The 25,028-nt window shown below is 42.3% G+C and overlaps 1 protein-coding gene across 1 annotated transcript in view; it reads right to left on the bottom strand.

Annotated features, from left to right (window-relative positions):
• The window catches only part of LOC124776492 (cyclin-dependent kinase-like 5), a 349,628-nt gene that overhangs the window by 80,108 nt on the left and 244,492 nt on the right, over positions 1-25,028 (bottom strand). Inside the window, exon 7 of the mRNA XM_047251507.1 lies at positions 8,848-9,325. Within this exon, the coding sequence (XP_047107463.1) occupies positions 8,848-9,325 (478 nt within the window). The remainder of the gene's footprint in view (positions 1-8,847; positions 9,326-25,028) is intronic.

The raw sequence follows: 25,028 nt of genomic DNA, 5'->3' as shown, positions 1-25,028 counted from the left end.
AAATATCTTTTGCAAATATTTTCTAGCTTTATTTGCCTATTTGTCGATCATTATGTTGGATTCTTGCTGAATTTAAAGATATGAGGATTTAATTTCAAACTGCGAAGTTAAAAATTTGACCACACAAGATATCAAGTGAATAACTGCCAATCTTTTGGGATAAAAACAGTTATGCATGTCTCATGTGAAATTGAGATATCTTCTCACTCACTGACTCAGTTCAACAAAAATTACAAATTTTAGAATGGTGGACCACAATTCCCTTCCCCCACCCACAGTCTCTCTCTCTCAAAAACACACATACACACACACACACACACACACACACACACACACACACACACACACACACACACACACACACCTGCACTGACAACTGTGTCCTAACAGCATCTTTAAAATGAAAGAAATCAGCTGTATGTACTGGAACAGTATGAGGTTACAGGTTTAGCTGATTCAACAAACTTGAATAAATCTTGAGGAACAAAGGCCTTGCTTAACTTTTTTTGTTTCCTTCTAATTACAAAATCTTTTGCGGCTCAAACAGCTTACACATTCATAAACAACTTGTGTGTCAGCTCATCAAACCATCCGATGCTTGCCAGAGCCATTAATAGAAACACAATCACTATTTTTATTTTGGACAGCACAGCTGTTTGACCAGACAACAGGTTTCTTTCCTGTAAGTGGCCCCAAACTGAAGACTTTAACTAATCATGAAGCAACCTCTGAGCTATTTCTTGCAGCAAGACTTACGGCCCACATTCATATAAAAACAGTATTTTTATTACTGACAAGAATACCCAAATTGAAACAATTTAGCTGGCTGCTATAATAGACTTTGCAATGTCTTAATGATAGCAAATGTAATATTTGGTGCACATCAATAGAAGCAGTAGTAGTTTTGCAACTGGTGAGTTTTGACTCAAATGCACAAATGCCCATTAAATCCAAAGAACATTTGTAATTTTTTTGAAGAATCACCTGTTCAACTTTGGCTGTAGGTAAGGTATCCCTTACACCTCAAATTAAACATGTCGCATAATCTGCATGTGTCCATATGAGGTCTGTGAAAGGACATGTGTAAAATCTCTCTTAAAAACTCACATTTGAAATTTGTAGGAAACATGAGTCAAAGGGCAGTTTACTGACAGCTTTGAAATTTAGGCTCCAGTACTCTTTACTCAACCTGGAATGACCCCAATGGCTTTTAGCATGTGAAAATCAATTTATTGAATCCTTAACTTGCAGTCTTGGGGCAGCATCTTTGACTAGTAACCATAATGTCCTGGATTTCACATGTGAACGTCACCACTGCTTAAATTTTGAATAAAAATCATCAGCAATGGCAACCAAAGACTTCCAGCCTAAGAAGTCAACCTTGTTCTGCAATGGCCTTGTCGAAAAGGGTGGTTGAACAGACAGAGGTGTGAGAAATTGCCCCTAAAAGGAAGAAAAATCAGCAACAATAAGTGGCATGAGGATGCAGAAGACAATGGAAACTACTGCATTAAAGCCATATGATGTGTATCTCCAGTGGCCTGTAACTGAAAAAAGTGTAATGATGATCTCTCCACTGACAAAAGATTCCAGACTAGTCTCTCATTTGGATCTCAATGAGGGGACTGCAAGGAGGAGATGACCATGAAACAAAAAGATTGAATAACCAATGAAAGGCTAGTGTTCTATGAAATGGGGCATGAAACATCAGAAGTTTGAAGGTGGCACAGAAGCTAGAAAATCTGCAAAGGGGGATTGCAAAGGTTCAATCTAGATGTAGTGAGGGTCAGTAAAGTGAAATAGAAAGAGGACAAGGATTTCTTATCAGAGAAGTACAGGGTAATATCAAAAGCAGCAGAAAATGATATAATAGTAGTAGGATTCATTATGAATAGGAAGATATGACAGAGATTGAATTACAGTGAACAGTTCAGTGACAGGTTTGTTCTCATCAGAATTGAGAACAAAACAATACTCACAATAAAAATTCAGGTATATATGCTGATATTGCAAGCAGAAGATGAAGAGACAGAGAAAATATATGAAGATATTAAAAGGGTAAAATACAGGACAAGGAGGGAAATGAGAATCTAATAGTCATGGGGGACTGGAACACAGCTGTAGGATAAAGAGTAGAAGAAATAATTATGGGAGAAAATGGGCTTGGTAGTAGGAATGAGAGAGGAGAAAGGCTAGCTGAGTTCTACAATGAATTTCAGCTAGTAACTGTGAATACACTGTATAAGAATAACAAGAGGACACTGTATACTTGGAAAAGGCTAGATGCAGCAAGATTGCAGTTAGATTACATCATGGTCAGGCAGTGATTCTGAAATCAGATACTGAATTGTAATGTGTACCCAGAAGCAGATAAGACACAGATAACAATTTAGTAATGATGCAGAATAGGCTGAAGTTTAAGAGAATAGTCAAGAAGAATCGCTGTGAAAAGTCATCGGATACAGAAGTACTAAAGAATGAGGAGATACACTTGATGTTCTCTGAGGCTATAGATACTGCAATAATGAATAGCCCAGTTGGCAGTTCAGTTGAACAGGACTGGACAGCTCTAAAAGGGGTAAATGGGAAGAAACCATGGGTTACAGAAGAAATACTTCATTTAATTGATGGAAGAAGGAAGTACAGAAATGTTCATGGAAATTCAGGAATACAGAAATACAAGTCACTATGGAATGAAATAAAAAGGAAGTGCAGGGAAGCTAAGGTGAAATGGGTGCATGAAAATGTGAAGAAATTAAAAAAGTAATGATTGTTGGGAGGAATGACCCAGCCCAAAAAAAATCAAAACAAGTTTTGGTGAAATTAAAAGCATTGGCAATAACATTAAGAGTGAAATGGGAATTCTACTGCAGTGGAGAGAGAGAGAATAGGGAGAAAGACTACACTGATGGCCTCTATGAGGGGGAGGATTTGTCTGATGATGTGACAGAAGAAGAAACAGAAGTCGACAGGGAAGAAATAGGGGATCCAGTATTAGAATTAAAATTTAAAAGAGCTTTGGACAACTTAATATCAAGTAAGTCAGAAGGTATACATATCACTTCATAGAAAATTTCTAAACCATTGGGGTACATGGCGACAAAACAACTATTCACGTTGGTGTGCAGAACATGTGAGGCTGGAAATATACCCTCAGACTGGCAAGAACTGGCAAGTATGAGAATAATCACAAATGCAGCTTAACAGCTCATGCATTCAAGCTGCCAACAAGAATAATATACAGAAGAATAAAAAAGAAAATTGAAGAGCTGTTAGATGGCAATCAGTTTGGCTTTAGGAAAGGTAAAGCCACCAGTAGTTCTAATGTTGTGGTTGATAATGGAAGCAAGGCTGGAGAAAAATTAATACATGTTCATAGGATTTTTTGACCTGGAAAAAGTGTCCAACATTGTAAAATGACAGAAGATGTTTCAAATGCTGAGGAAAAGAGGGATAAGCTATAGGGAAAGACAGCTGATATACAATACGTACAAGTATCAAGAGGGAACAGTGATAGTGGATAACCAAGAATGAAGTGCTCAGAATAAAAAGAGTGTAGGACATGGATGTAGACTTCTGCCTCTACTGTTTAAGCTATGCATGGAACAAGCAATGACAGAAATAAAAGAAAGGTTCAAAAGTGGGATTAAAAGTCAAGGTGAAGGGATGTCAGTGATAAGATTTACTGATGACATTGCTGTCCTCAGTGATAGTGAAGAAGAATTAAATGATCTGCTGAATGTAATGAACAGAAGAAGAATTACAGGATCTGCCAAGTGCAATGAACATTCTAATAAGCACAGGATATGGGTTGACAGTAAACCAAGGGAAGATGAAAATAATGAGAAGTAGCAGAAATTACAACAGTGTGAACTGAACATCAGAATTTTGGATCACCATGTAGATGCTATCTAGGCAGCAAAATAACTCATGATGAATGGAGCAAGGAGGATATAAAAACCAGAATGCACTGGCAAAAAGAGCATTCCTGGTCAAGAGATGCATACTAGTATCAAACATTGGGCTTCTGATAGTGAAACATGAACTGTGAGGAAACTGGAACAGAAGAGAATCAAAGCATTTGACATGTGGTGCTAAAATGAATGTTGAAAATTAAGTGGACTGATAAGGTAAGGAATGAGGAGGTTCTCCACAGAAATGCCAAGGAAAGGAATATATAGAAAACACTAACCAGGAGAAGGGACAAGATGACAGGACATACGTTAAAACATAAGGGAATAACTTTCATTGTACTAGAGGGAGCTGTAGAGGGTAAAAAAAATGTAGGCAAAGACAGAGATTGGAATGAATCCAGCAAATAATTGAGGATATAATTTGTATTTGCTACTCTGAGATGGAAACTTTGGCATAGGAACGGAATTTATGGTGTGCCACATCAAACCAGTCAGAAGACATGACAAAAATACTCATCACAGTCACTGAACTTATAACTGTCTATGTTCTTATTGTGAGTTGTTACTTCAGGGACGATTCCCAGCCTTTTTTCTATTTTTGCAGCCCAAATTATCTCTTTCCGTTACAAAATTGTTTTATTGATATAGACAGAAGCTTACCACATGAACCATACATCAAATAAATGGAATCAACCTCGAGGATGCACTTGGAACATCGGAAATGATCAGTGCTTGGCAAAAAGACAGTGTGGCATTTACTAATAAGTGAGACACTTTCTCTGTGATTTGACATTTACAAAAAGGCTATGGACATGCAGCAGGGTACTAAGAACACAATAAAATTGAAAAACAACGTTTGTAAAAAATGGCATAGAATGTTTGACATTTTTATTCTTCATTTATCCAGCATGTGTAGTATACTGCCAGGTATACAAAAAGTATTTAAAAATAACTTTTAAATACTTTTTGGATTATCCAAGGTGACTAATTTCTGACAGGATGTCATAGCCTTATTGTATAGTCACAGATGTCTACTTTAGGGAGATATAATAGCAAAAATAGCAGAAAAGTTATTTTGAGCTTTAGTAAAAGCTTCAGTATTTGTCAGCAAAAGAGGTAAGCATCATTTAGCTGATTTGTATGTTTGTTGTGGTCTTCAGTCCTGAGACTGGTTTGATGCAGCTCTCCATGTTACTCTGTCCTGTGCAAGCTCCTTCATCTCCCAGTACCTACTGCAGCCTACATCCTTCTGAATCTGCTTAGTGTATTCATCTCTTGGTCTCCCTCTATGATTTTTACCCTCCACGCTGCCCTCCAATGCCAAAATTGTGATCCATTGATGCCTCAGAACATGTCCTACCAACCGATCCCTTCTTCTAGTCAAGTTGTGCCATAAACTTCTCTTCTCCACAATCCTATTCAATACCTCCTCATTAGTTACATGATCTACCCACCTAATCTTCAACATTCTTCTGTAGCACCACATTTCGAAAGCTGCTATTCTCTTCTTGTCAAAACTATTTATCGTCCCTGTTTCACTTCCATACATGGCTACACTCCATACAAATACTTTCAGAAATGACTTCCTGACACTTAAATCTATATTCGATGTTAACAAATTTCTCTTCTTCAGAAACGCTTTCCTTGCCATTACCAGTCTACATTTTATACCCTCCCTACTTCGACCATCATCAGTTATTTTGCTCCCCTTTCTGCTTTAAGTGTCTCATTTCATAATCTAATTCCCTCAGCATCACCCGACTTAATTCGACTACATTCCATTATCCTTGTTTTGCTTTTGTTGATGTTCATCTTATATCCTCCTTTCAAGACACTGTCCATTCCGTTCAACTGCATTTCCAAGTCCTTTGATGTCTCTGACAGAATTACAATGTAATCAGCGAATGTCAAAGTCTTTATTTCTTCTCCATGGATTTTAATTCCTACTCCGAATTTTTCTTTCATTTCCTTTACTGCTTCCTCAATATACAGATTGAATAACATCGGGGATAGGCTACAACCCTGTCTCACTCCCTTCCCAACCACTGCTTCCCTTTCATGTCCCTCAACTCTTATAACTGCCATCTGGTTTCTGTACAAATTGTAAATAGCCTTTCCCTCCCTGTATTTTACCCCTGCCACCTTCAGAATTTGAAAGGGAGTATTCCAGTCAACATTGTCAAAAGCTTTCTCTAAGTCTACAAATGCTAGAAATGTAGGTTTGCCTTTCCTTAATCTTTCTTCTAAGATAAGTCGTAGGGTCAGTATTGCCTCACGTGTTCCAACATTTCTACAGAATCCAAACTGATCTTCCCCAAGGTGGGCTTCTACAAGTCTGTAAAGAATTCACGTTAGTATTTTGCAGCTGTGACTTGTTAAACTGATAGTTCGGTAATTTTCACATTTGTCAACACCTGCTTTCTTTGGGATTGGAATTATTATATTCTTCTTGAAGTCTGAGGGTATTTTGCCTGTCTCATATATCTTGCTCACCAGATGGTAGAGTTTTGTCAGGACTGGCTCTCCCAAGGCCGTCAATAGTCCTAATGGAATGTTGTCTACTCCCGGGGCCTTGTTTCGACTCAGGTCTTTCAGTGCTCTGTCAAACTCTTCACGCAGTATCGTATCTCCCGTTTCATCTTCATCTACATCCTCTTCCATTTCCATAATATTGTCCTCAAGTACATCACCCTTGTATAGACCCTCTATATACTCCTTACACCTTTCTGCTTTCCCTTCTATGCTTAGAACTGGGCTTCCATCTGAGCTCTTGATATTCATACAAGTGGTTCTCTTTTCTCCAAAGGTCTCTTTAATTTTCCTGTAGGCAGTATCTGTCTTACCCCTAGTGATTAGCTGATACAATGCTTAATAAGTCTAATCTCATAATTACGTAACACACATGAGAAAAAGTTTTTTTTTGTGCACTAGAATATAACAAGCAGCAAACTGCATGATTTTCTCTTTAAAATGGCACACTTGACATTTATGTATTACAATGTGTGGAGCACCAAATTTGTAAAGTGTTATACTTAATTGTTAGGATGGGCAGACCACCTCATAAATGCAAGATTTAATTACGAAATGTAGGCTCAAGTTTGGTACTTCCATAAGTGTTGTTACCAGTTAATCCTTGAGACTTAAAGAAAAGAAAGCGATACTGGATTTCCCTAATTTATGATTAAATATGTATTTATGTACTATGGAAAATTTGGGGAGAGAGAGAGAGAGTGCAGGGTCAACCTATTGACCACCCTTTAAACAATAACAATATACCATACTTTTATGACAAAATAATGATTTTAAAAACAATACACCTTGTGTTACAAAGTAAACTATAAAAATTCACAGCATTCTGACAAATCAAATCTTTAATACTGTGTATAAACGATACCCTCTAACAACATAAACTGCTGTTTAATTCATTCTCTTCCTCCTGTTTTGAACTAGGGTCCTCCCCCCCCCCCCCCCCCCAAAAATAAAAAAAAATCTGTCAGGCTATGATCAGAATGATGGTGTTTTGCTGTAGAAACAAGAACTTCTGTTTTGTAATGCTTTTTCAGATCATTAATAATCATTTGTTGTGCAGTCTTTCCAGGATCTGCTACAGATTGTCTTTTAATAATTCTGTTAACTCTGGTGGTAGTTTTTTATGGTTTGTTGCTCATATGCACCACAGATTCTATGAAATTTCACAACCACACATCAGCCATCTAGATACCGTACTCCAAAAAAAATGGTTCAAATGGCTCTGAGCACTATGGGACTTAACTTCTGAGGTCATCAGTCCCCTAGAACTTAGAACTACTTAAACCTAAATAACCTAAAGACACCACACACCTCCATGCCCGAGGCAGGATTCAAACCTGCGACCGTAGAAGCAGCGTGGTTCCAGACTCAAGCGCCTAGAACCGCTCGACCACACCGGCTAGCGTACTCCAAAAAGTATGAAGTACCTAATCCTGCTTTAGCTTCTTTCAAAGCTTGTATTATTGCCTTCGATTCTGGGCCATATTTTTTACGTTTTTGTTGTTGCATAATTCTGTATTAATGAGTTTGGATTTTTTTTTTTACAATTTGCCAGCAAAGAAAGGAGACTGAAACATTATGTCAAAACATTTTCACCTGGAGGTAGATTTCGTCTTATACTGTACGTACTTACCTCCCTGTGCTGACCCTGCTGTACCTTGTTAGAAAAACTGAATCAGTATATCCCTTATGTCCTCAAACTGATCCTTTTGCTTACACACCAGCAACTTTTTCATACAAAAGAACTTGATCAAAACACTTGAGAGCATCACGTTATGTCAGTGGTAGTGTAGGCAATTTATATTATAGACAATTGAAACTGACTATTTGCTTCTATCAAGTCTCTTGGCATCCATATGCAAACTTTTGGAGGTCACATAGTAAACTAAATGTGTGTGCATTATCCATGAATGTTGTAAAATAAATCACTTTTGCTTTATTGATAATGAAATACTGGAGGAGTTCATAATATGCCATATGTCTTTTTCTGAATCATGATGGTATGGTAGTAATAGGCACTTCTTAGATGCACTCTATTGCAATGATAATCTTTTCTGTCTCTTTTAAAGACATTGCACCAACACCACAGACAATAACTGCGAGTTGCAAATGACATAACACATTCCCACAGTTTTTGCTAACAAGGAAGGTAATGGACTAGTGTGCCATTAATTCCAGTCAATGCTCCACATTACCTGAGGCACTCTAAGATGCTATTTCATGAATGCAGTCTTCTGGAATATGTCCTAACTGTGAACATATCCCCCCCCCTCTCTCTCTCTCTCTCTCTCTCTCTCTCTCTCTGTGTGTGTGTGTGTGTGTGTGTGTGTGTGTGTGTGTGTGTGTGTGTGTGTGTGTGTGTGTGTGTTTTCAACTAGGCTGCATTAGAAATTAGTAGACTCACCTTGTTGGCAGTGTTGTAGTCTGATCTCTGTTCACACTGAAACTCAAATTGTTAATGGATGGATGTAAAACTTGCATGTTATTGTGTCCTTGAGAAGAAGGAATGGAATGTTCATTTTGAACCTGAGTGTTTGTGTTAAATGTATGTAGCTGCAGAGACTGGAAAGGAGCTGGTGAAGGTGACGAAGTTTGCTCATCTCCGAAATTTGTACTCAGCTGAATGTCATGCACAGACACTTTCACACGAGATAGGTCACTTTTGGAGAGCATTCCAGGAGTCTTTGCTGGCTCATCCTTATTTTCACGGTCCTCTTCAGCTATATCCATAATGTTATTACCATCACTCATTTTTCTTCTTGAAGCAGGTTTGTTCAGATCTACAAGAAATCTACGGCTGTCACCACCAGCGTTCTGCTCGGCTGGAATAAGGTTTACCCTCCATCTTGGTGGATCAGCAAAACTTCTTCGCACGTTGGTACCTGAAATTGGTAAATGTTTTAAAGTAATTAGATGACATGTACTGGGAGATTATTTTATAATCAGTGTGACAGAAATTTGAACACTATGAAGTTTACTGTGTTTTGTGGGCATTTCATTTCACAATGAAAGAATGAATCTTAGAAATAGTGAAGATTACATTCTAAAACGATCAAAAGGTTGCTTGAAGTACATCTGTGAGAATTCTGGAGTTAGATTAAGTGGCAAAAATTTGGAAAATGCTACTACAGTAATACATGAACCAAGTTCTACATATACATCTGTACTCAACAAACCAGTGTTAAGTTATGGCAAAGGGTTCATTCTGTCATACCAGTTACTGTTTTTTTCCCATTCCTTTCACTTATGGAGCATGGTAAGAATGATTGTTTAAGTGCCTCCATACTTACTGTAATTAATCTAATCTTGTCCTCATACTCCCTACAGAAGTGATACTTAGGGGATTGTGGTACATTCCCAGTCATCATTTAAAACTGGTTGTGAAACTTTGTAAGCAGGCTTTCTCAGGATAGTTTATGTCTCCCTCAAAAAGTCTGACACTTCAGTTTCTTCAGAATCCCTGATGATTCCATGGAACAAATGATCCTCAGGCCATTCTTGATACTTTAGTTAAGTCCTTCTGTAAAATGTGAATCTCTCAATGCTGGTATTCTAGTTATTGATGTAAGTTTTCACTGTGCTTGTATGATTCTTACACACTGCAATCCAGCAACACTATCAACACTTGAGAGTTGAACATTGCAATTATTTGTGCTGAATTTTGATCCTTCCCTATTGTATTCTACAACAAACACATGCACATGCATATTGGTAGTGACATGTTCCATAAAGGAAGATGCTAGTACTTCCAATTTTAGAGTGCACGACACAAAGGTACTGAAATAAATCATAGACATCCTGTTAGAATCATAAAATTTATGTATAGTCCAGATGAAATTGTAGTGGTATGAAGTGAAATTCAGGTCTTCTGGTAAAATTTTAATTGATTTAAGCACACAGTTGGGTGACTTGGCTTGGATGTGTGCTGGATGAGCAAAGAAAGTTTGTGTTGTGCTGTGTTGTTGCTTCCTGTGTTGATGTTATTGGTCAATTTGTAATTGTGGCAAATGTAAGGTAGCATTACTTGAGTGCAGCTGTTGATTGTGTCATTTAATATCTAATGATTCTCAATAACATCTCACAAAAAGAAAGCACGTACACACACCCTAAAAGCTGTTTTGATCTCTTTCTAGCTGATGTGATGTGGGGTGCTGTTGTGTGCTATAGAGGAAATAGTATAGAAGACATTATTATGATCAATTCTACGTTCTGGTTTTTAAAATTTTACAGGCGAACGCTATATTGAATGCGCTCCCCTTTGCTCAATATAATTTGAAGGAAACAAGCAATGTTTGCTTTCTCAAATTTCCCTGACATTTTATTTTTGATCACATTGGGACGTTGTTGTAGCACCATCACAAATGTTACACAAGCAATATAGGAATAAAGTACCCCTCCAGAAACTTGTAAATAGTTTGTGTCAAACTGAATCAATGTTGTATTTGATGTACAAAGTGGTAGTTTTATCCCCTTAAAGTTTGCATTCATTGTGTATGGAGCTTTGTACAAGAGAGTCTTGTTAGGTGGATGTGAACTGTATTATGTGGAAATGGATTTTCTATTACAACTATAGTGCACACCAATTGTGGTGGGGCATATGGCCTGTATCAGGCAAAAGGTGTGTGATGTTGGTTGCATTCCTCACTGTACGATCAGGCACCTGCTGCTCCAGAAACATACTGGGGAGGTGAAAGCAAATGGATACACACAAGACCACGTGGTCTACTGGAGCATCTAACAGTCAGCTGCAAATATGAAATGCGCAGTGTACAGTTACACTTGGTTTGTGGCAGTTTCCTCCATCGCTCTGTGGTTAGAGGCTTGCTGCAGCACTGGTGAAGTGGCAGTGGCAGCAGCGTGCAGAGACCTAGTGTATTACTCCAGCTACGGAATGTCAGAACCGTTTGATCACATTCCTCTAAAGCAACAGATGCAATCTTGTTCTACAATTATACTGTATTTAGTGTAAAAGCCCATCTTAGGAGTATGGCAGGGAGCATGCAGACTGTGATGTCGACACATTGCCTTAGTGGATAATCGCCCTGGTCCTGGCCAGTACACGGTACACCTACTGCAGGTGCAAGCAGCCTCTCTGTAGTGGGAAATACAGGAGGTGTGTGATGTCATGTTGTGCACTCCGAGCAATACTGGAGCTGAGTTACACGCGGTCTGTCAACAAGAGAGTACGTTCCCGGCACAGCAGGTGACCCAGCCATGCCCAGCACAGCACAGCCTGCACAGGGAAGTGTGGCAGAGTTGATGTGAGCCGGCATCTCCGAGGTAACCGATGGTCAGCATGGCGTGGTATGGGGGCAGTAGTGTTCAAATAAAGATGCAAGTGATTACCTCTCCTATTCCTTTCCCACCAACCATGTATGGCATTGACGAGTATTTGACAATCGTACAGGTTGCATTGGTGGACTATTTATTTTTAAAGTTAGGACAAGCAATTTACAGTTTGACGGGCAGCAGACATCCTATCACTTTAAACTTGAGGTAAGTGGGTTTTCAATTTGAATCCTGTCATTCAGGTTCAGTTAGGGCTGTTGCCTGGCAGTGGCAGGACAGTAGCCTTGATCCCTGCATGCCACAGAGTGGCTGGATAGCGAGGCAACATGATCGCTTGGGGATGGTGGGAAGGAGGGGTGACGGTGGTGTTGGTATGGGGGGGGGGGGGGGGCAGAGAGCCTTTCCTCTTCCCTCACTGGTGTTTCTTTAAATAAAGACACAAGTGGAGAGATCCAAACCTAGAGTTAGGAGAAGCAGTGATCATACATCTGAGTGAACGGTAGCTCATAGCAGGACTGAGCCAGTATTTCAAGTCTAGGACAGTATACCTCAATTCTACACCGTTATAAAAATAGACTAACAGGTTTGAGCTGGACTGTGACGTCATAGAGGCAGGGCCAGTATTACAGCTTTGGGCCAGTATGCCGGAATTCTACATGGTCATAAACAGCCATTTGAATCTGAGCTGGATGTCATACAGCTGCACCGATCGCCATGTTCTATAGCCATCTTGCATTCCAGGTAAGCATTATTGGCTTTTGACATCATAGTTAGGAGGATGCTCTTATCCCCAGTCTCGGATTGTGGTGTCACACAGCCAGGGCAAATATCCCTAGTCACCAGCTCCATTTTGAATTTGCTGCCAATTTATACTTAGGGCAACAACCCTCTATTCATAGGAAACAAACTAGCGCAATTGGGCTATTTTTTCTATTTCCCGCCAAAACTTGATTTCCCGTCATTTCATGCATAGTGCAGTTGGTCTTTGTCGGACGGGTGGAGGGTGTGAGAAAGCCATGACTCATCGATGACGTCTTGGATGACGTCATCGATGATGTCATCAGTGACACACTTTGACCGTGAACTCTCCTTTCATACCTATTAATGTAGTAGTTCCTCCTTTCATCACACAAACATCGAAATGGTAGATGTTGAGATAAATAGTTACAGAACAAAAAAATCAGCTATAAGTGCCAAGTGTGGAATGGCATCTGAAGCTAACTGTGAGATTCTATAGAGACTACGCAAAAAGATTTGCCCCCAAACTGTAGTTAATCACAGGTCGCTGGAGCAACGAAGGGCATCTAGCGTCTGGAAGAAAGAGCAGGTTAGTCCCAATTTCAAGAAAGGTAGTCCAGCAGATGTACTAATTATAGGTCGATATCAATAACATGTCGTGTGTAATTATGAAACTGTTTTACACTCGTGTATCGTGATGGTTTTCGAGGGTGAAAATCAACACGGAGTCCACAACAGAAATTGCAAGATAACAGGAGGAAGTGTCGCGTAATAACACAGAGACCACAGCTACGGCATTGTGTCCTGTGCTGAGCTTGTGTACTGAGTGGAATTCTGCCGAGAATTTTCCGAGATGAGGGGAGGAAACGGATTTAGAAATATAAGTACCAACACATTATGTTGCCAATGCTTTCAAAATCACAACCGGGAATGCATGAGACTCGGAAACTAATAAGCATATTCACAACAGAATAAATTAAGTTTGTTATAAACAAAGTACATAAAATGCTAGTGCTATCTGTCAAGACTGAGAAACAATTAAGGTTCTGCATTGATGATTGTGATAAGATTTGATTGTATGTTTATTGTATGAAGAGTTGGAAACTGGTTTTAAAAAATAAGACATTTGAATAGCGCACTGTGGAAACGGCAGGAGAAAATAAAGTAAGTCTTGACTAGTGTGCGTCGATTCTGGTGACGTGACAGCTTAAAAAAATGAGAAAGTGAATTTTGTAACTATTATGAATGAAATGAATGAACATCTAAATATTTGGGTTAGATAATTTTCTGTGGTTATTTTTAAAAATGTTAAGCGTAAATGACTGACCAATTGCGGTTGGCCGCAGACGGACTTTTGACTACAATAGTGGGTCACGTGACTCGCTGAGCTGAGAGCATGGAAAGGGTTTTCCATGCTCTTTTTCTGATGGACACCGATCCGGTATAATTGTTTAGGAGGCGAATTGCCGCACGTGGATGTGTGCCGAGTAAGGCATTTTTCGGGAGTTAATGTTTTAACTTTTAAACTGACAGTGAGTTAGAGATCTGAGTGCTCTTATTCAATGGTTGAGATATTAGCAAACTTTTGTTGTGCAAAACACAACGTTTTAAATTCGCGTACATAATTTGCCTGCAAACTGCTCTGGGGCACTGCTAGACATATGGCTTATTTACACTGTTCTTGCTATGACAATAGCGAACCTATCCCAGCTGTTTCTCGATATCGCAAGACCTTATCTATTTCATTTTACACACTCCTGGAAATTGAAATAAGAACACCGTGAATTCATTGTCCCAGGAAGGGGAAACTTTATTGACACATTCCTGGGGTCAGATACATCACATGATCACACTGACAGAACCACAGGCACATAGACACAGGCAACAGAGCATGCACAATGTCGGCACTAGTACAGTGTATATCCACCTTTCGCAGCAATGCAGGCTGCTATTCTCCCATGGAGACGATCGTAGAGATGCTGGATGTAGTCCTGTGGAACGGCTTGCCATACCATTTCCACCTGGCGCCTCAGCTGGACCAGCGTTCGTGCTGGACGTGCAGACTGCGTGAGACGACGCTTCATCCAGTCCCAAACATGCTCAATGGGGGACAGATCCGGAGATCTTGCTGGCCAGGGTAGTTGACTTACACCTTCTAGAGCACGTTGGGTGGCACGGAATACATGCGGACGTGCATTGTCCTGTTGGAACAGCAAGTTCCCTTACCGGTCTAGGAATGGTAGAACGATGGGTTCGATGACGGTTTGGATGTACCGTGCACTATTCAGTGTCCCCTCGACGATCACCAGTGGTGTACGGCCAGTGTAGGAGATCGCTCCCCACACCATGATGGCGGGTGTTGGCCCTGTGTGCCTCGGTCGTATGCAGTCCTGATTGTGGCGCTCACCTGCACGGCGCCAAACACGCATACGACCATCATTGGCACCAAGGCAGAAGTGACTCTCATCGCTGAAGACGACACGTCTCCATTCGTCCCTCCATTCACGCCTGTCGCGACACCACTGGAGGCGGGCTGCACGATGTTGGGGCGTGAGCGGAAGACGGCCTAACGGTGTGCGGGACCGTAGCCCAGCTTCATGGAGACGGTTGCGAATGGTCCTCGCCGATACCCCAGGAGCAACAGTGTCCCTAATTTGCTGGGAAGTGGCGGTGCGGTCCCCTACGGCACTGCGTAGGATCCTACGGTCTTGGCGTGCATCCGTGCGTCGCTGCGGTCCGGTCCTAGGTCGACGGGCACGTGCACCTTCCGCCGACCACTGGCGACAACATCGATGTACTGTGGAGACCTCACGCCCCACGTGTTGAGCAATTCGGCGGTACGTCCACCCGGCCTCCCGCATGCCCACTATACGCCCTCGCTCAAAGTCCGTCAACTGCACATACGGTTCACGTCCACGCTGTCGCGGCGTGCTACCAGTGTTAAAGACTGCGATGGAGCTCCGTATGCCACGGCAAACTGGCTGACACTGACGGCGGCGGTGCACAAATGCTGCGCAGCTAGCGCCATTCGACGGCCGACACCGCGGTTCCTGGTGTGTCCGCTGTGCCGTGCGTGTGATCATTGCTTGTACAGCCCTCTCGCAGTGTCCGGAGCAAGTATGGTGGGTCTGACACACCGGTGTCAATGTGTTCTTTTTTCCATTTCCAGGAGTGTATTTTTGTAGCGATGTATCCTGTGTTGAGCCACCGTTCGAAATAATGTGATCTACTGTGAATAAATCAAACGTGTTTCGAAAATATTGTTTCACTTCCATCAAAACCGCCTTGATTCCGGCTATTTAAATACATATACATCACTTCATGTATTTTGTCTTTCTTTTATTCACCGACAATTTCATTGGCGTCTTGCTTAAAATTAAAAGGTGCACATAAGGGTAAAAATGCAGCGATGGGCAACCGCTCACATTAGTAGATGGGTCATCTACCAATGTTTAGGGTGTTTACTCCGCCTCGGTGGAAAAGCGGCGTTGGATATTTGTTTCCGCTATCTCAATGCAGTCTGGCAAGTATGATCTGTTTGAAAGTGCGCACTACTGACCCGGTATGCTGCAGTATCTTATGAAACTCGGCTAGCTCTGTTTGTCCACGAGATTCATAGTACCACAGACAAAGGCGCCCAGCTTGAATATGTTTTCTTTGACTCCCAGAAGATATTTGATACAGTTCCGCGCTGTTGTTTGGCTAGCAGATTTGTGACTGCATTTAGAAATTTTTAACAGAACAACACGTTGTCGGATGACAACAGGATGAAATCGACGGATGTAAAGGTAATTACAGGGGTAGTTCAAGGAGTTATCGCACTTCCTTGAAGTACGCCTGAACTTACATAAATTTTCTACTGGATAACATTGGAGACTCTGTGGCTGTTCACAGGAGAAACTGTTGTCTACAGGAAGGCGGCAATGCCACAAGACAGTAGCAAAATACATGAAGTTGTAAATAAATGTATCGTAATGTGAATAAACAGGAGAGGAAATTCACTACTTTTTCAGTATACTATTGGTGAAAATCACTGGAAATAGTAACTACTAAAAAATACCTAGGCAACGTAAGTAGAATGACCAAATAAACCAAATTCTGTAGTAGGAAAAGCCGATGCAAGACTGATATTCATTAGGAGAATCTGAAGGAAATGCAGTTGATCTATGAAGGAAGTGGCTTACATAACGTTTATTCGACCGATTCTTGTGTACTGCTCATTAGTCTGGCATCCTTATCGGAGAGGATATATGTGGTCAGAAAATGTGTGAAATGCTTGTAGGGATGTTAAAGGGTAGGTTGTACTGAGACGTAAATGTTAAGAAAGAAATTCGATACGTTGCGCCGTTTCCGAGTTATTTAGCATTGAAGTTAGCCAATCAGATCGTCACGCGCGTAAATTCAAGTTTCAGCTAACGAGACAAAGCACTCGTTGGGCAACACCGTCGCTGGCAGGCCGCTTGAATGCGAGCGCGCGACGCCCCGATTGGCTAAATTCTACGCTAAATAACTCGGAAACGTAGCAACGTATCGAATTTCTTTCTTAACATTTATGTATCAGTACAACCTGCCCTGTAACATCCCTACAAGCATTTCACACATTTTCTGACCACCCTGTATATATGAGATCCAAGAAAAAGCAGCACGTTTCCTCACAGGATCATTAGTCGTCCTCACCCGGGACGAGGCAGCTAACGTTGACGTGGACGCGGACGGGACATCCAACCTCAAGATAGTGTGATTTGCGCTCTACAGCGGCCGTTTTCCTCTCTATTAGGCTCGCAAACCATGCAGTTTGTTTACGAAAATGGACGCGCGTAAAATAGCTGCGTTAACTCTTTTAGCGCTTGTCGAAGAACAGCGGAGAAAATCGCGAATAATGTTCTGGACTCGCTATTGGCTTGAACACCGAATTGCTCATAGAAGAACACTACACAATTTTGTACAACGATCTGAGCTACATACCAGCAGAAGTTATTCGTTAACTCAACCACATTTTCATCCCATTTTCGGTTTTAAATTGAATATAGTTAAGGTATAGCGTCTAATTCAGATCGCGCATGCATGACATTATATTTTCGATGTTGCGTTGACTACTCACACTGTGAAATAACGTACTTCATCGCACAGATTTCAAGTTGGAGATTCGTTTCGCAATCTCGTTCAAATTGGAGAGGAGACTTTTTCGAAGTCACTCACCACCACCGAAAATGATATTTACGGCAAGATACAAACATTAGCCAGACCATAAACCCAAAGATACGTAAGTATATTTTACAGGAAATTTTATAATAGCAAAAACTTCCTGTGTGTAACCGTGTCTATTTCCAGACATAGATTGGCAGCCATGTTAAGATTTCTGGTCACTGGAGAAATATTCCAGCCGTTGGCCTTTGCAACAAGAATTGCAGCAAATACATTATTTATAGTAAATAACATCGGATTTTGAGATAATACTTCCATTAATTTAATACGAAAGATCAAGAATCTTTCAGGAAACAAAAGATGAAAGAAAATATTAGGAAGGATGTGGACGCGATCCTGTTACCTTTCCATCTACAACTAATTTTTTTAAAGAAACAAAAAAATTAAAACACCTGACGAGAGTGGAACCCATGACCTTCTGCATGTAAAGACGCTACCCTAATCATTTTTTGGTCAATTTTACCAAAAGCAAGGTAATACGAATGAAAAATTAAACAGAAAAAGGATTCTACACATCATTCATCTATTTATCGATTAAATACGAGATACAGCATATTGACAAAAAGAGCACGGTGGTGTGGGATCCTTTGCCATGTCTAATGGGCCATAACCATATACTGGTGAAAGGCACAAGGATAATACCCGCTCCCCACCACGTAATGAACATAATGACCGACAAGCCACATACTTGTATTGTTCTTCGTTTTGGGAAAGAAGGCTGAATCGGGACGCAGGAGAGTCTCACTGCAGATTGCCGCTTCCGTCGTCCTCCAAAGAAAGGCCAGCTGTCGCCGGAGCCAACTGCAATGTCCGTGGCCGCAGAAGACCATCCGATAACATAATGTATCCGTCTCATGGCAATGACTTCATCGGTCTGTCTCAATATGGCCAAAGCGAAAAAAGTCGAATGTTGGTGGGGAGAACGTTATGAACGACTTGGTACCATGAGGACGCTACTTCCATTGGAAAAGTAGGTAGGCTGACATTGGGCCAACCAGTCTTTCAACCTGTTTCAAGCGATGGGGCTCCACAGAGGAAATGCGATTTGGAAACGTCCAGCGAAATAACAGCAGTTTTATAGAGAGATGCGACTGGGAAAGAATATCAACCCTCAAATAACTGAGATTTAAAAAAAATTCCGAATACTCTCGAATTTATTATTTATTCTACCAACATCTTCTGGAGAGGTTAAATTCGCTGATCGGAGACAGCCAAACAAGAGAGTTGTAAATGACTGGGGGACGCGAAGACACCTTAAAATAGTGCGACGAAAAAATAAAGTGGAAGCTGGTCCCGAAAATTGGGGAGGCCCATACCTCTCATCAGTCAGCGTCTCGCCCTAACCTCATAGCGCACCCGAAAAATAGTGTTTCGCCACATAAACTTGCCCGATAATCGTTTTATCTTTCGGGAAATCATCGCAGGAAAGGGAAAAATTTATGCAACAAAATAGGCTTGACTTATCACTCCAAGCTTGCTTGACTCCAAGCTCCGAATCCTATGAAGTAACGAGAATCGTGTTCAAGGATCGCTCCTTCAATATTGTCCATGAGGACTTACAGTTAAACGAAGCCATCTTCATCGGACAACGATCAATAATAATATCCAACAATCGATGGCGGGCGACCACCACAGCCCTTGGAAACTCATCCGTGTCAAATCTCCGCAAACTGAGTAACCGACGTTCTGGTCGTTAACCAGCGCTCCCGCAAAAATGTGTCAAAAACGTCCTTAAGCACCGATATGTCGTCATAAATACGAAGAAGTACCATAAAGTTATCGGCACACGCACGGACGATAACCTTTCTTCCAATAACTACCAGCCACCCAATCGAGCAGCTACGGACTGAAATAAAGGTCCCGGAAATAGCACGAATAACGACCAAGATAGAGGATACCCTTGCAGGACACCTCGGCGCACTTCTACATTATGTGATCAAAAGTATCCGGACACCTGGCTGAAAATGACTTACAAGTTCGTGGCGCCCTCCATCGGTAATGCTAGAATTCAATATGGTGTTGGCCCACCCTTAGCCTTGATGTCACTTTCCACTCTCGCAGGCATACGTTCAATCAGGTGCTGGAAGGTTTCTTGGGGGATGGCAGCCCATTCTTCTTGGAGTGCTGCACTGAGGAGAGGTATCGATGTCGGTCGGTGAGACCTGGCACGAAGTCGGCGTTTCAAAACATCCCAAAGGTGTTCTACAGGATTTCAGTCAGGACTCTGTGCAGGCCAGTCCATTACAGGGATGTTATTGTCGTATAACCACTCCGCCACAGGCCGTGCATTACGAACAGGTGCTGGATCGTGTTGAAAGATGCAGTCGCCATTACCGAATTGCTCTTCAACAGTGGGAAACAAGAAGATGCTTAAACATCAATGTAGGCCTGTGCTGTGATAGAGCCATGCAAAACAACAAGGGGTGCAAGCCCCCTCCATGAGAAACAAGACCACACCATAACACCACCGCCTCCGAATTTTACTGTTGGTGCTACACACGCTGGCAGATGAAGTACCGCAGGCATTCGCCATACCCACACCCTGCCACCGGATCGCCACATTACGTACCGTGATTCGTCACTCCGCACAACGTTTTTCCAATTTTCAAACGTCCAATGTGTACGCTCCTTACACCAAGCGAGGCGTCGTTTGGCATTTACCGGCGTGATTTGTGGCTTATGAGTAGCTGCTCGACCATGAAATCCAAGTTTTCTCACCTCCCGCCTAACTGCCATAGTACTTGTAGTGGATCGTGATGCAGTTTGGAACTCCTGTGTGATGATCTGGATAGATGTCTGCCTATTACACATTACGACCCTCTTCAATTGTCGGCGATCGCTGTCACTCAACAGACGAGGTCGGCCTGTACGCTCTTGTGCTGTACGTGTCTCCTCACGTTTCCACTTCACTATCACATCGGAAACAGTGGACCTAGGGATGTTTAGGAGTGTGGAAATCTCGCTTACAGGCGTATGACACAAGTGACACCCAATCACCTGACCACGTTCGAAGTCCGTGAGTTCCGCGAAGCGCCCCATTCTTCTCTCTCACGATGTCTAATGACTACTGAGGTAGCAGATATGGAGTGCCTGGCAGTAGGTGTCAGCACAATGCACCTAATATGAAAAACGTGTATTATTGGGGGTGTTCGGATACTTTTGATTGTACAGTGTATGAGGGGTAAAAGACGACCATTCACGTCAGTAGACGCCTGAATACCAGTAATTAGAACGGTCGCAGGTTCGAATCCTGCCTCGAGCATGGATGTGTGTGATGTCCTTAGATTGGTTAGAAGTTAAGTCCCATAGTGCTCAGAGCCATTTGAACCATTTTTTGAACGTCTCGAGCGCTATTTAGAAAGATCACGAAGGACAACATAATAAAATTCCCGACTCCTCCTCATTTCAGCGCTTTACGCATGAGTGCAGTGCGAAGCCAAGGTCCGACAATGGTAACCCACCCGTAAACGAGCGACAACCACTCGCGAATGGCTTGCCTGCCCCCGCACGGCAGAGTTGATTTCGTCCAGAGAGAAGGGTCGGTCAGATGTAAAATATTTTGCTTCTAAATAGGGTGAGAAAGATGTACCGGCTACGGGACGTGGTTAAGTCATTGAAACTGGCAGGAATAATTACTCAGTTGACAGAAGCTGGTTACATAGGGAAGCAGACAAATAAAAACTGTCGAGTCGACTACTACAAGTAGCTGTAAAATACGAGGGTTATTCCAAAAGTAAGGTCCGATTGATTGCCAAATTGAAACCACAGTGAACATCAGAAATGTTTTACTTGTAACAATTAGCTACACCTTTCAGCTACTTCTCTACGTAGTCGCCGTTCTGACTTAGACTTTTGTCATAGCGTTGTACCAACTTTTCAATAGCCTCATCATAGAAGGCAGCCGCCAGTGCTTTCCGCCAATTCTCCACGCTGGCCTACACCTCGTTGTCTGTGTCAAAATGTTGTCGTCAAAGACTGCGGTTCATGTGACCAGAGATGAAACTCAGGGGGAGACAATTGCGGACTGTATTGTGGGTAATCTAACATTCCCACTTGAAAACGATGCAGGAGCATCTTCATTGCCCCTGCAGAATGCGGCTGAGAATTGTTGTGAAGACGAAACAGCACGACAGTTATGTAATGTTGGCTGCATAGCTTCAGGCGAAATTTCTCACCAGGCCCTGGTACTTGGCGGCAGACACTATTTTCTAGACATCTTTACGCACTCACTGCGAGCTCAGAAATGAGAAGAGCGACGTGATGCTAACTGGGGTTATACTAGAGACACTACCCAACACATCTGTGCAAAGCTTTATCGGATTTTCATAGTCGTTTCCATTTCGCGACCGATCGGACCTTACTTTTGGAATAACCCTCGTACATAAACCTAGTTCACGAGTCTGATTCACAGGAAGTAAGACGCATTTCGATCTTCCCCAATCCAAATTTTTCGCGGATTTTGACGAAATAAATTAATGGCATCTTCCCAATAAAAACGCGAGCAGTAACATCTACGACCAGATCCAGATGGAGCAAATTAAGGCGAGATCATAAAAACTACACCCAATACGCTGACCATCGTCCACCGTTTCAAAGTCCGTCAACGGAATACCGTCCCTACGCAACACGGCCATTCCAGGAAAACTTTCCGGCGCAACGTTAAAAAACACAGAATCCCTAGGGAGACAAAACTCATCAAATAACACTTCTGTCATAATGAATTAAGTAATAGTGGAGAGCTTATCCTACCAACATTTGTCATAAAAAAAACGTATACGCCTGGATTAGTTAAGACATGTGATGCATGGAAAGAGGAATAGAAAAGAATTTATGCATCACGTTCCGCTCCCCATAACACCGGCAGATGGCGGAGAAGAAGGTACAAGATTCGAGGCCTCCCCGTGGGAAGTTGCAGGTTCCACGCTTTGTTTTTTCCGGCACGACGCTACACCTCAGGTTGGTTCAAATGGTTCCAATGGCTCTGAGCACTATGGGACTTAACATCTGAGGTCATCAGTCCCCTAGAACATGGAACTACTTAAACCTAACTAACCTAAGGACATCACACACATCCAAGCCCGAGGCAGGAGTAGAACCTGCGACCGTAGCGGTCGCGCGGTTCAAGACTGTAGCGCCTAGAACCGCTCGGCCACTCCGGCCGGCACACCTCAGGTTGAAAACGTTGTTTCACATCACGTAACTTCTTGACGCAGAAGGGTAGGAGGCCCATCAAAGTTCCGCTGCGGGAGGGGGGAGGGGCAAGGAGAGGACCATCCCCACTCCACTCAACGGAATGCGAGAAATACAACTGGGAGCGACGAACACCATCATCAGATAAAGAACAGACAGACAATGCAGCGTCTGGCGCCGTCTGCATCATCTGACTCCCCGGAAGAGAATCCGTAGTAACCTGTTGCTCCACCGTACCAGAACGAGGAAGGATTGATATTTTCAAGAACACTGTAAAGGCAAAACAACAGACGATGTCTCCGATAAATAATCGGAACTCACCGTAACACACGATTCTACCGGCGGGGGACAGTACGCAAATGCAACACTCATTTCAACGCCATCAGAAACAGCCACGTCACCCCTGGCAAAACAAGAACCGCAACTAGCGTAAGTATTCAAAGTATCACCACGGAAAGAGGCACCCGCAACCATTATCTTCCCGGAGAGGCGAGATTTGTGAGGGATGGCTTCAAAATCTTCACCTTTCTGAGTCCGCTGGCTTTTAAATTATGGTACCGATGCCGGCGCCTCTACGGCAGCTGGGGTTACATCTCATCATGCCAGTAAAAGCGGAAAGTCGGGCTTAGTGGGGGGGTAACGTCTCCTCAACATCTTCTAAAGGTGGAGAAGTACTGACAGCAGATTGTGGACACACTAATTCGGCTAATGTCAACGGACGACGTTTTCCAGAACACGACTTTAAAACCGTATCACGACGCAGATAACTGGATCTGAGATGGCCAATTTCATTACAAAGGAGGCAGGTCCCTTCTTGCCTTGGTATGTAACATGAATCCGGTAACCACAAACAGTCAGATGTGAAGGAATATTCTTTTTTTGAACACTCGTTTCTACTGTTCGGATGTCACGTTAACTTTGTAAGTGGTGTTGTGAAGACCAGTGTTCCTGCCAGATACGCCGAACGACTCCAAAGGGAAGTACCGCCGCCTTAAGAAATAATTCGTCCACTTCGGGTGGAAGATTGTAAATTACAACTGGAATATACTCGATAGCTGAATTTGCAAGAAGGACTAGACTAACGGAACCATCACGGTGTGTAAACATCGCTGGAGAACCAACCCGAGAGAAAAGCCAATCTACTTGAAAGCGATCTTGAAACTTCACAAAAATGTATGCAAATCAGAATCAAAACAAGCAGTATCTATCTGATCAGATGTAAAGTGAAACCTATCAACCAACCAATCGTGAATTTCTAAAGAAGCGAACGTACCACGACGAGAAATATTCTTGGGAGACTCGACAGACATCATGGCGCGGGCAGAGAACAAATCAACAACAAACTCAGCAACGCAAGAACGATGCGACACCAGCTGATACACGCACATGACAAACACACCGTTCGACACACGCGGCGCTGTGGCACAAGCGGAAGTAAGGACAACCTGCTGACTCGACGTGCAGACTCGACGTGCAAGGTGGAGCTGCAAAATGGTCAATTGCGCTACAGCTTCAACAAGCAACTGTACTTTCGTAGGTGGCATACACTGTATCAGGGTTGTATCTACAAATGCCAGTGTTTGATACGCAAGTTGTAGCAAAAAGACGCGCTTTTGATAGATCTTCATTGTGCCCTAGCATTGAAAATGTGTACTTTCGTATCACACAAGTTATAATACTAAAAACAGCATCTACAGGAAAACTTTACAACTGATTTCCCGTCGTGTTATTATAACAAATCAAATCGTAGGTAAGACGACGCGTTTTTGAGAGATGCTCGATTTGTCGATGCTTTGAAACACCTTATATTCATACCACGTACCTTGTGAGAAAGAAAACCCACCAAATACGATGTTTAACGCCATACAACATGGCGACTCCTGCTTGTACCGTAAAACGATGTCGCATCTGATTGGCCATGTTCCTCTCTACGAGGCACAAATCTGACATGCCAGATTCTTCCTTTCACGCTGTGCAGTGTACTGGAACGTGGAATTCCACGCTGTGACGTCACCAGCACCTCGTCCGCGTGCCTATTCTTGTCCCGTGAGAGGAGGGCTTTAACAAGCATGAGAGCATTACGGAGATGTTTAGCAAACAAGCTCGTTGTGCATCACGGAGAGGTTTACTGCTGAACTTCTGCTTGTGTACGTTCGAAGAAGA

Source organism: Schistocerca piceifrons, chromosome 2 (assembly GCF_021461385.2).
Source record: "Schistocerca piceifrons isolate TAMUIC-IGC-003096 chromosome 2, iqSchPice1.1, whole genome shotgun sequence".
Lineage (NCBI taxonomy): Eukaryota > Metazoa > Arthropoda > Insecta > Orthoptera > Acrididae > Schistocerca > Schistocerca piceifrons.
Note: the sequence above shows the minus strand (reverse complement) of the source record. Positions and strands in the feature narration are given on the sequence as shown.